The sequence below is a fragment of the Lipophrys pholis genome, assembly GCF_963383615.2.
Source record: "Lipophrys pholis genome assembly, chromosome: 19".
Lineage (NCBI taxonomy): Eukaryota > Metazoa > Chordata > Actinopteri > Blenniiformes > Blenniidae > Lipophrys > Lipophrys pholis.
The window spans coordinates 15,303,815-15,316,012 of NC_137647.1; the positions used below are offsets into that span (position 1 = coordinate 15,303,815).

The 12,198-nt window shown below is 42.5% G+C and overlaps 2 protein-coding genes across 6 annotated transcripts; one reads left to right on the top strand and one right to left on the bottom strand.

Annotated features, from left to right (window-relative positions):
- The first annotated feature begins 114 nt into the window (after positions 1 to 114).
- On the top strand, positions 115 to 5,805 carry slc27a1a (solute carrier family 27 member 1a). Of its 4 annotated transcripts, XM_080487849.1 has the most exons (14): positions 144 to 290; positions 447 to 560; positions 856 to 1,023; positions 1,105 to 1,499; positions 1,803 to 1,970; positions 2,389 to 2,458; positions 2,570 to 2,661; positions 2,750 to 2,859; positions 2,949 to 3,158; positions 3,239 to 3,365; positions 3,473 to 3,610; positions 3,772 to 3,936; positions 4,543 to 4,689; positions 4,789 to 5,805. In XM_080487849.1, the coding sequence occupies exons 3-14, from the start codon at positions 857 to 859 to the stop codon at positions 4,944 to 4,946; spliced, it is 1,947 nt and encodes a 648-aa protein (XP_080343975.1). In that variant the 5' UTR covers positions 144 to 290; positions 447 to 560; position 856; the 3' UTR covers positions 4,947 to 5,805. The 4 variants fall into 4 exon arrangements, with proteins under 4 accessions (XP_080343973.1, XP_080343975.1, XP_080343974.1 ...); XM_080487847.1 differs by having other exon boundaries at positions 115 to 560; XM_080487848.1 differs by having other exon boundaries at positions 144 to 560; positions 751 to 1,023.
- trim35-13 (tripartite motif containing 35-13) lies at positions 5,012 to 10,925 on the bottom strand. Of its 2 annotated transcripts, none has more exons than XM_080487861.1 (6): positions 8,481 to 9,049; positions 7,509 to 7,604; positions 7,189 to 7,419; positions 7,060 to 7,082; positions 6,584 to 6,702; positions 5,012 to 6,501 (listed from the first exon to the last, which is right to left on the bottom strand). In XM_080487861.1, the coding sequence occupies exons 1-6, from the start codon at positions 8,697 to 8,699 to the stop codon at positions 5,963 to 5,965; spliced, it is 1,227 nt and encodes a 408-aa protein (XP_080343987.1). In that variant the 5' UTR covers positions 8,700 to 9,049; the 3' UTR covers positions 5,012 to 5,962. The 2 variants fall into 2 exon arrangements, with proteins under 2 accessions (XP_080343987.1, XP_080343988.1); XM_080487862.1 differs by lacking the exon at positions 8,481 to 9,049 and adding an exon at positions 10,508 to 10,925 and having other exon boundaries at positions 5,026 to 6,501.
- Positions 10,926 to 12,198: the final 1,273 nt, after the last annotated feature.

Here is a 12,198-nt window from a genome sequence, read left to right on the forward strand (position 1 = left end):
AGCACCTGCAAATCTGGTGGTTGGTGACGTAGGCGGGGTTAATTTTATCCAATCAGAATTGAGAACAGTTTGACAGACTCCCTGATCAACCAATAGATGAGCGGGTTCACACCCGTGGGGGCGGTGCTTCGTGCTCTAACTGTATTCAATATGGAGTACAGAGAGTAGATCGATTCACACTACATTGCATTCCTCCCATTCTCATTTCGCTGTCAAATATCTTGCATATGCCACTCGGGCACACGCTATGAACGCTTCTCTGTAGATGCCAGCCTCCAGGACGCGCTAAAGTACGTCTGATATTTTTCTTAAATATATAAGTTTGTGAGTAAAGTGATAACTACAACAACCACGCAGTAGCCGGTAGTGAAACTGCGGCAACCCTTCAAAATTACTACTACTTTGCGTTGAAACAAACAAAAACTCGCTATAGTGTATCTCTCCAGGCGGGCGGGAGAAACATTAGATATTGATAGATTCCGCGAAAGAAACTTCGTGTCAAGTAGAGCCGAGCGGTGGGGTTATCGGGTGAAAGGTTACAGCGCTTCAGGGACTCGGAGGTAAGTTGTAATGAACAGTTCCCGCTGTCAGCACTTCATATGTGACTTTAAGCGACTGGTTTGGTTACTGTTTAGATGTGACTGCATTCGTCTCTGATGGTTGTACTGTCGACTTATCTTTTCTTTTCTTTTAATGTGATTGTTACTCACCACTTTTAAAAAGTTATCAATGTGTACTTGGGTGTACCAGGCTGTACTACAGGACTTCAGCCTTGTGAGGAGAAGCCATGCAGGCTTAAGCCTGAGCCCACTCTTTTGTAAAAAGCCCATCTGTGTCTTTCTACTCCGTGACAAGAATGCACAATGCGGCGAGTGTCTCAGCCTCTCTGGGGTCCATGGGACTGTTGCGCCTTATCGGGGTGTCCTGGCCCTGGAGTCTGGTTGCAGGCCTTGGTGTGTATTTGGGCACGACAAGCTGGAAGTACTTCTACATAGCAGCACGCACTGCCAAGAGAGACATCAAGTAAGCTGGATGTGTGCAAATACCTCAGTGATGCTCAGCATCCCTGCACTGCTCATGTCTGCTGTCATCTCTCCCCACCAGTGGTCTGTATGTGCTGCTGAGAGTGAAGATGGCTCTGTGGCGTTACGTGAGCGCCGGAAGCAACATACCATCCATCTTCGCGCAGACCGTCAAACTCCACCCAAATAAACCGGCGCTGATCTATGAAGCCACAGGGGAAACGTGGACCTTCACCCAGCTGGACCAGCTCTCGAATGCAGTGGCGCACTGGGCAAGGAGTCAAGGTTGGGTGTCTGGAGATGTGGTGGCTCTCTTCATGGAAAGTAGGCCGTTACAGGTGGCACTTTGGCTGGGTTTGGCCAAGGTTGGGGTGGAAGCTGCACTCATCAACTTCAGCCTCCGCTGTGATCCTCTTCTGCACTGCATTGGGGTGTCAGGGTCACGGGCGATAGTGTTTGGAGCGGAGCTAGTTGATGGTAAGAACAAAGAAGGAACAGCTGATTTGAAAAAGGTCATGTCGTATCATCATTATATACATGACATCACACAATACACTCAACTTTACCAGTACACTTCAGTCTATATAAAAGACAAACTGTGTTTATCTTGTGTTAATAGGACATGTTGTTTTTAGACCCTACTTATAAAATCACTTCTGGAAGCCTTTTACTGTTGCAGCAACATTTACACAACATTAGATGTGCAGCTGATTCTTTGGAAATTAGGAGAGTTTTGTCAGGCGTCTGGATTTGACCTCTCCCTCTCCGTCTGAATATCAGCCATGTTCGAGGTCAGTTCCAACCTCAGCCAGTCCATGGTACGGTTCTGTACGGGAGATCTTCGTGCAGAACATCTGGCCAGTCTGGGTGCTCAGCCTCTTGACCTGATTCTAGCCACCGCACCGACACAGGCCCCTTCGCCTTGTAACCCTCCTAAAGGCATGAATGGTGGGTGTGTTGCCTCTCCTTTAACTCTCTCACTCTGAGTAATTGTTTTTCAAGGACACTGTTCAATAGTTCTCACTTATTCTATATATTTGCCTTATTTGTAGTCATTTGTGAATTCATAAATGTATATGGCATTAATTGAATTTTTCTCACTGCACTGAACTTCAAATATATTCCAGTAAATGTTTGACTCAATCAGAGAAGGAGACTATTTGAGCTGTTTCAATTTTTAGGAAGAGATTTTCACATTACCAACTGTGGCTGGTTATTTTCAGAGATAAACATGAGGTTGAATGACAGTAAAGTACCAGTTTTGTCTTGTACTGAAAGCAAAAGCTCATGAATTGCTTTGAAGACATGTTTGCATCATAAAATAGCTTTTTGCAGTTGTAGTTATCTATTTCTTTCTCTTCACCAGACCGCCTTTTTTATATCTACACCTCGGGGACCACAGGACTGCCCAAGGCAGCCATTGTGGTACACAGTCGGTATGTGTTCTTCACCAATCACTCACAAACAACATCCTCCATTTGAGTTCATGCAATTACTCTAAAGCAAATGATGAATAATTGAGCATTTCATCCCTTGTCGATCGACAGCTACTACAGAATTGCTGCATTTGGTCATTTTGCCTTCCGCATGCGCCCTGATGACATTGTGTATGACTGCTTGCCTCTGTATCATTCAGCAGGTATGTGATGTACGCACAAAGCTTTTTAACTTTCATCAATCATTTTTGCTTGCTTGCATATCTTTCAGACAAACTTTCTCATTCTCAGGCAATATTATTGGAGTCGGTCAGTGTCTGATCCATGGGCTCACTGTGGTTGTGAAGAAGAAATTCTCTGCCAGCCGCTTCTGGGAAGATTGCATTAAGTACAACTGCACTGTAAGAACTTATGCCTGGGAAATATTCCAACGTGCTTATTTTGATGAGATCGAAGACTATAAAACCAATTGTGTGTCTCTCTTATCGAGGTGGTGCAGTACATTGGGGAAATTTGCCGCTACCTTCTGTCGCAGCCAGTCCGACCATCTGAGAAAGGCCACAAAGTTCGACTGGCTGTGGGGAACGGACTGCGTCCCAGCGTGTGGGAAGCCTTCACGGAGCGTTTTGGGGTGGCACAGATCGGCGAGTTCTACGGAGCGACTGAGTGCAACTGCAGCATTGCCAACATGGACGGCAAGGTCGGTAGTGACTGTGTTTCTTCTGCCGTCATTAAAAGAATATGAATTAGATCAGAGTCTAGCTAGTTCTGTCCTGCCAGGTGGGAGCCTGCGGGTTCAACAGTCGCATTCTGCCCAATGTGTATCCCATCCGTCTGGTGAGGGTTGACGAGGAAACCATGGAACTCGTCCGGGACAGCCGGGGCCTCTGTGTGCCCTGCCGCCCTGGTAACAAATACAAGTGCTGCAATGATTACGTTTGATTGGCGCATTTAAGCACTTTTAACTATTTTGATCTTCTAAAAGCATGTCGTTCGACTCCCCCCTGTTTTCAGGGGAGCCGGGGCTTCTTGTCGGTCGCATCAACCAGCAGGACCCATTACGTCGTTTTGATGGCTATGCTAACCAGGACGCTACAAGGAAGAAAATAGCTAACAATGTCTTCAGGAAAAATGACACTGCATATATATCAGGTTACCCTTTTTTTTCAACTTTCTGAATCTATGTCTATAATTAGTTAATGCACCTTTTAAAGATCAGAAACACTTAACCCAAGCATCAGTATTCTAAATAATGAATCATCTTTAGTGAGTAAAATCATTAGACAGCTTAGGTTTCTTTTCCTCCTCTTTAGGTGACGTGCTGGTGATGGATGACTTGGGCTATATGTACTTCCGGGACCGCAGCGGGGACACTTTCCGTTGGCGGGGAGAAAATGTTTCCACCACTGAAGTGGAGGGAATCCTCAGCAATCTTCTGGCCCAGACTGACGTGGCTGTGTACGGCGTGGCAGTGGCAGGTGATTGTTACCTCATATTGTTTTTCTTTTAATGGAAAGAAAAAGTTACGTTATATACCCTAATTCCCTTAAAGGAGTACGACATGAAACTGGAGTCATGCTTCTGTTGGTTGATGATTTTGAGTCGTTCTTCCGGCCTTCTAGGGTTGGGCTTTTTTTTTGGGGGGGGGGGGGGGGGATTTTTGCCTCTTCTTTTCGGTTGGTAGTTTGTCCAGAGTTCATATAAATGGTGCATACTTGTTTACTACGAAAACTATATCACTCTGTAGCCACCAATAGCTTTAACTATTGTTTGAAATATTCCTGCAGATGCTTCTTTGAGTGAATCAATACGCCATCTTCAGTTGACTACTTGTATTACAAGACTAGATGAGTTGGTGCAAATTAGAAAACTTGTTTTGAAAGGCAAACCAGCAGCACAGTACAAACTCGTCCTGGGAATGACAATGTGACCTCTGTAATATCTCATTCTGCTTATTATATATATTCATGATAAACTCATATTACGGATTTTACCTTTTAAGCATCAGATGGAGCCCATAACTTCTTTACGCACGTTGTTTTGGCTGTACTCGATTAAACATTTCTCTTCATATTTCACCCCAGGTGTGGAAGGTAAAGCTGGCATGGCTGCCATTGCAGACCCTGCAGGAAGTTTTGACTGCAGCAGTTTCATGCAGAATATACAGCGAGTTCTGCCATCATATGCCCGGCCTGTTTTCCTGCGAATCTCCCCACACGTAGACACCACTGGTAAACTGTGGCATTGCTGCTCTCTATCGATTTTAGGAAAAATGTGTGTCTTATCAACAAATTCTAATCTGTTTTGTGTATCTCAACATTCTTATATAGGTACATTCAAAATCCAGAAAACCAGACTCCAGAGGGAAGGATTCGACCCACGGCTCACAACTGACCAGATCCTCTTTTTGAATACGAGAGCTGCACGTTATGAAGCCGTGGATGAAGAGCTGTACAATGCTATAGTGGAGGGCAGAATATCTCTATGACATGGTGGCTATCCTGGGGTAATCTGGGTGTCTCAATGTAACGGGTGCTGTTGAAGGAGAGAGTACTGTGTGAACATGGCAGTGTTGGCTGGATTTTAACCATTCAGGAAACAGTTGAAGAAAAAACCTACTTACATAGACAGTACTGTTACAGATGAAGTTTTTAACACTGTGTAAGTAACACACCAGTACATGATGTGAGGGGATTTGTTACTTTAATAGCTCGTTTTTGAGTATTAAACCAACACCTCATGAAGCCTTTGAGCATCACTGCACAATGAGTGGATATCTCACTCAGCCAAGTTACATGTTACATTAATGGTTGGTATTAAAAGGGTAGTGTCAAGTCAGACTTTGTTACTGGGTATGTACACATTTATAAAATATGCTGCAAGCTTAATTCTTTCAAAGGTTTAAACAAAACAGTCGTGTTACTACTGTTTTCTTTTGGGGGTGGGGGGGGTGTTCAAAGCGGCTCAGAAACCACACTTCATCATGCAGTATAAGTGGTTACTAGTTTAAACACTAACTGTAGAATAGTCCAAGTCTAAATGCAATAGATGACTAATCTCACATTTCAGGTTTAAACCTCAGAAAAACATGAACAATATTTACTGTATGTGCCTTTTTATGAAGCTCCGGGTCCATTTAATGTTTTTTCAAAGCTCTATTCAACAAGCAGCTCACATGTGGAAATCAAAGTGGTGATTCTCTGTCATGCAAAGCCGAGATACACGACTGTCATTCTATGTAACACATCCTGTATGTGTAATAATATATATAGATGTAAAGATTGTGATCGCTGATCTCACAGGGGACCTTTCCTTTGTTGTAACTCAAATTAAATATTTGAAACGTGTTTCACGTCATCTATTTAAAACCTCTCGATGTGACTATTGAACTGTCACAATAATCTTATTCATCTCGTGCAAAAAGAAACTGCAAGCTTTAGATATCTTTCACTTTTCTCTAAGAATTTTTATACAAACGATGGCAAAGTGAGATCTCAAGTTTACTTAAATGTCCGTTGACACTATTATTTTCGCAGGCAGAACCTTCAGTGGATGCTCTTTGCAAGCCGTGCAGAAGTAGGGAAAGACCGCGGATGCCATCATTTCTGTGAAACCATAGAGTGGTTTTCTCTCTCGGGGATCGTAGAAAGTCACCTTGCCTCGATCCATGTCTAAAACCACTCTTATAATTTCCGGTTTTCTGGTCATGTTGAGCGGCTCCCATGGCGCTGTGCAGGCTTTGTGTTCTCCATTGCGAAACCGTATAGTCCAGAATCCCTCTGCCGGTGTCAGCACATGTTTCCCTTTCCTGTTAATAGCCTGGCTGGCGACTCCCACCACCCAGTAGTTGTTCTCGTTCACCTCCACGTCCCAGCTGTGGCGTCCAGAGGAAAAACTCTCAGCAGCCAGCATCTCGGCACTGACGTCAAATCGCTCGGCGTTGTCGGGCAGCTTGAAGATTTGAGTAGAGTTTTGCACAGTTGTTAAATCCTCAGAGATGATGAAACAGCTCGCGGCTGTGTTGGGATCAAGAATCACTGGGTCTTGAAGGAAGAGCAAAACGGAAGCTTAGTTTAAGAGGAAAAGATTAGACAAAATGATCACAAGCTGTTGGGAGAAACTCACTGTATTTAACTGCACTCTTCATTTTCTCCCACACATTGTACTTGAGAGAGCCCAGGTGCATGGCCACATTGATCAGAGCATCAGAAATCATTGCCGGATCGAGCGACTTTCGCCAGGTCCTGAAAAAATGTTTCAGCCGTTAGTAGATTAACAACGACTGTGTAATATCCTGGTAATGAACCTGAACTGGATACTGCAAGGAGTCTGCAAGCTCTCTGTGTGGGATTTTACCCTTCAACTTCCTCCCACAATCCAAATGTGCCTGCTCAGGTAATTAGTGCCTTGATTGTGATTCCTTGTGTGCGTGTGTGTATGATTCTCTGCTAACCATGTGATGATCTGGTGACCTCCTCATTCAGTTCCGTCTTTGTTCTGTGTTACTAATAGATGCGTGCTTCTCCCAGCCCACATTGAGGAAGCAAGTCAAGAAAAGTAATATCTGAATGGTGACTATATAAAATAATAGTCATACTTACCTTCTGATAGTCTCTTTGTAATTCTAAAACACAAGATTGAAGAAAGCAGGTTTCATTATTTGGCAGGCATTCAGATGTGCAACATATCTCCTCAAACTGGCTCAACTTGTTCAAACAGATTTTTTGTACCTTCAGAAATGGGATATCCGGAATAGTCATCTCCTGTTCCACCAATCTAATGGTGTTAGAAAGAGATGCCATTTCGTTGCTCATTTCCTCAATGTTTTGGGAAATCTTCAAATTCTTCTGATCCTCCTCGGCCTTTAGAGCAGAAAGTCTGGCAGCCTCCTGCACTTTCAGGAAATAGTGAAGGGCTTCAAATTCCTCTTTGATCTGTCTTTCAGTATGCTCAGCTTGGTTCTGTAAATAGACACGATTCATGGGTAATCACTGTCACCGTACCTTGATATGCTCAAAGTATCATTTGTCACTGGCGGCTCTCACGGTACCTTGACGTGTTCAGCCATTTCCTCACAGGTCATTTTGGCTTTCTTGTACACCTGCAACTTATCTTTCAAAGGCAAGAGTGCACTCTTCAGTTCCTCCTAAAAAAGACAGTGAAAGGGCATTGGCGCTTAAAAACAAGGTCAGGCTGGCAGGTGGCCAAGCTGTCAGCACAATGTGAGGCGTTCAGCTGCTACATACTCTCCCATTGAAGCATTCCATGTTAATGCAATTGCTGTACAATACAGTGGCTGCAAACTAAAAAGGCGTAAGGTGTAAAAAGGTGTAAGAGCAAAATCGAAAATCTCACAGCTTCGATGGAAACAATTTTTCAACCGCAAGATTTATTTTACATCAGTACTCGTGATTTTCTGGCCTTGAGAGAAAGCAAGTACTTGGAGTAGAATGAATGTGGCGTCACAGAAATCTGGTGGGAGTCAAGTTTCAGTCCTTTCTGGACCCCAATAGCAACAGCCGACCAAATATATAACTCTATTATTAGAATGTTAATGAACTCTGCCAAAAGAAAACCCTTCTCACATATTGTGTCAGCATATCAGACTTAGAGAAATTCAAAAGCAGAATAATAATAAGAAAAAAACAAATCAAAATCAATGAAACACAATAAACAATGAAAATGTCCAGGTACAAGGTCACATTTGCGAGTGAGAGTCAATGGGAACTGACATTGATAGGCAAATATATATGTGCAGTTAAGTTTTGTTAAATTAGCTTTTTGTCTGCCATCACTTTTGTTAACCTGTTGCTTCATATATTCAAACATCCATATAAGGAACATCCAAATACAACTGACCCTGGAACATTTCATCATTATTTACTGTCGCTACAAACATCAGATGAAAAACAAAGTTATTTGGGGTAATCCAATAACTCTCATACAATATTAGTACTTAAAATGTGCTACTACTATAAAGCCCTGGTTCGACCAGTCCTGTGACCCTCATCAACATGCCTACCTTACAATCATGTGCTCCTTCCCCAATGGGATAGAGCTTGTGCCCTCTGTGTGCAGCAGCTTTTCTGCACGCACCACATATTGGCTCTAAGTCTTCCAAACAGAAGAGCGAGAGCTTTTCTCCATGTTCTTGACAAGCCTCTGGATCATTTTTGCTCCTGTTGTCCTTGAAGGATTCACAGGTCTTCTCCAGCACCGTACTGACCACTATTTGATCCATGGAGGAACAGCGCCAGCACAGAGGACGGCAGTGTGAATCCTTACTGCCTTGTGAGTCCCAGCTGTCTTTCAAACCGGCTTTACAGAATGTATGTCTGCAATTCAGCGCCGCAGGCTGACGGAGTATATGTCCACAGATTGGACAGGAAAGGTCATTTCACAATGCGCTCATGTTGTGGCCATTCTTCTTCTTAGCGCTTTGATGATGAGGCAGGACCTGAAGCACCGCCCACATCCCTGGAATGCTACCTCATCTTGACCTCAGAAATAAGTGCTAAGACCTCAGCTCCCAGAGGCATGTCCCTCTTAATTTTGTGTTGTGTTGAGCATGCACATTCTCAAATAAACACTCCCCCTCTGAATTAAGCCAATTTTTCTTTACATTCAAGATATTATCTCTGTGCAGATCAGATCACACAAACCCGAAGAAGGATTAAGTCAGGAGGTGGTGATAAGGTATTTGCACTCTGGATAGCCATTTAATTACAGCTATGTAATGAGCATTCTTGGTTGTCTGAGTAGTCAGTGAAAATAAAGAGTGACAGTGTAATGAAAGGACCTAAAACAATGTCCAAAATCAGACTCAGGTTGAAGTTATAAATAGACAACCGGAAAGATGAACGGCAAATTTAGTTTGTGAATCAGCTTTAAAAGGAAAAACTGAGATCATTTGTTACATTCAATACTTTTGATTTAAAACAAGGAAAAATGGTTAAACACTATTTACACATTAGAGTTGCCATCTTAAAGGTTAATGCGATAAGTTCAAAAGTATTTAGCAGTAACATTATATTGTTTACACTGTAATTCAGTATTTTGTTGTTTATTAGAATGACCGCCGGACCAAAATAGATCAGGAGAAGGCATGAGAAACATGAGCCGACCATCAGGAAACATTTGGGTCTGTGGTGCACCATATGATTCAGTGAAAGCCTCCTACCAGGTATGTTACTTAAAATATAAGTCTGTCTGTCTGTCTAGAGATGTCAGATTGTCCCATTCCTGAAATTTATGAAGTAGTATTATGGTAACAAAATGTATATTTCACTGCAAGCCATAAGTTTACAAACTTTGCGAGGATTTTAAATTAACAGCAAAATGAAAGTATTTTGACACAGAAAACGTTATGTGTGAGGAAACCTTATAATTCATTCATTTAAGCAATCCTTGTCCTAAAAAACATTTGCACTGTTGAGATGCCAAAATGAAGCTTTGATTTGTGTCTGCCCGCTCTGGGGCAGTTCAGTTCACAGCCATTGCTGGTAATAGCCACGAGTCAAGAGACCACACCCCTCCTTCAAACACAAATATATGCAACTACTTTCGTGAAGACAGTGCGTGCCTCCACAGGACTATCAGCAAATATTCTTTAAAATCTGAACATAATGGTATAGCTTAAGCATTTTTAGCCATAATCAATTAGTTGTTTTAACACAAATCTTAATGTTTTTTTTAACATGATCTTACAGATTTTTTCAAATTGGACATAGTGAACATACAGCAACCTGAAAGCTTTTGTTTATCTGACATGGCAGCACAATTCTGTGTGACTTCTTCACAGTTTACAGACAGGAAATGTGGTGGCAGGTAGTGAAGGTGAAGGTAAATACCTTCAATTTCCAAACATTTTCTCTAAGATTATATTGCCAACCTGAGGTTAAAAATGAAAGAAAAAAGATTTTTATTTGGATGCGCAGATACCGGTGATTTCAATCAATACCTTGTAAAAACAAATCTGCATGATCAAAGTTAAGGAAGCAAATTAAGGATAAAAGGAAAATCTAATCCCATGCCGGTAAAGCAGCTTACCTTACGATCCCTGAATGCCTCTTTTATTGGATAGATGATGTGATTCATATGAAGGTCAGATGTGTGGCACATAGCACACACTGGCTCCAGGTCAGCCACACAAAGCAAATACAGTCTCTCACCATGTGCTTCACATGATCTACGAGGAAGCCTGGCACTGTCTTCGAAGCAGAAGGGACATTCTTTACAGCCATGCTGAATCCAGAATTGCTCCAAACAGTGATTGCAAAAACTTCGATTGCAACCGACGCAGCAGAGAACCATTGGAGTTTGGAAGATTTCCTCACACACAGCACAACGGGACTCATCCATCCCCACACATGCAATTTCACTGTCCATTTGTGAAATTCCTAGCAGCACTGATGGGGCTCAGCCGAGCAGCCAGACCTATATTCCCTGTGCTTGTACAGTATGTACTGTATCTTGGGTGTTCAGGCCTACATATAGTCCTGGAGCAAGGAAGAGAGGGCAAAAGCCAGCTCCTCTAGTTTCACGATCAGCACAACCAATAAAAAGCAAGGTTTTCATTTCTGTTTCAAAACGGACTAATAAAGCTGAAGCGAACACTTCCTGCTGGTAGATGAGTGACACGACGAGCCATATATTCATTTAAAGGGGACATATCATGCTAAATCCACTTTTTTAGCCCTTAAATGCATGTTGTTGTATATTTAGAGTGTTTAGAAGTACAGAAAAGTTCAAAGTAGTCTCTTCAGGTGCTCCGTTGATATATTTATATTCTGTTTTGGTCATATTTTGCGATCCGTTTCGATTTTTCTATTCTCTATTACGTTTTTTGAACTATTACGTCACAGTATTCCCTGGCGGAACTGCCAAATTAGGACATCGACACTTCGAGCAATCCGCCATTTTTGTTTCTCGCTGCGATTTTGTAGTCCAACCGAAGTTACGAGAGGATAAGTCGAAATGTTCGGTTGTTGGATGTAGTAACCCACAAGCTTCGTTACACCGTCTCCCAGCATCAGAACCTTTTCGAAGTGCCTGGTTGAGTTTTATTTTTCACAGAAATGTACCCACATCTGTGGGTAAGGTCATTTTTGTGTGCGCGAAGCACTTTAAGGATGACTGCTTCAGCAACCTCCGCCAGTATAAAGGATTTGCCGAAAGACTTGGTCTGATTGAGCGGTCAGTTCCTTCTATCTATGGAGACGACGAACAGAGCACTTCGGTAAGCTGTATATAACGCTAAAAAGTGTGATGATAAGACGTCCCTGTCATTGTTTTGTTAGCATTAGCAGTTGCACCGTCTTCATATGTTAGCTCTGTGTGCTCGTTTTAGATTATAATGTAACTTCTGTGTTAAATAGTCGTTGTAATACAGGCAGTATTGTAGTAGTGGGCATGGATGGAGAAGTTAGTGTAAATATAGTAACACACCATTGCGTTACATCCATATGAAGACGTTGTTCTTCAGGTGCATCATCGTCATTTTCATCTCGCTCCGCCGGGTCCGACTCTGGCTCCAACATGTATGGCTGGATGGACAAATCTTCCGTTGTTGACATTTTGTAAATAATGTGTGAATATAAAGTTTCTGCGCCGCTAGATAATTGTATCTGTTCTATCAAACTACAAAGATGGCCGAACAGGGTGGCGTTGAACGAGTGTCACCTCTGCAACCTGGAGAGGAGGCGGGGTATGAAGTGTCTCATTTGCATTTGAAGAGACCG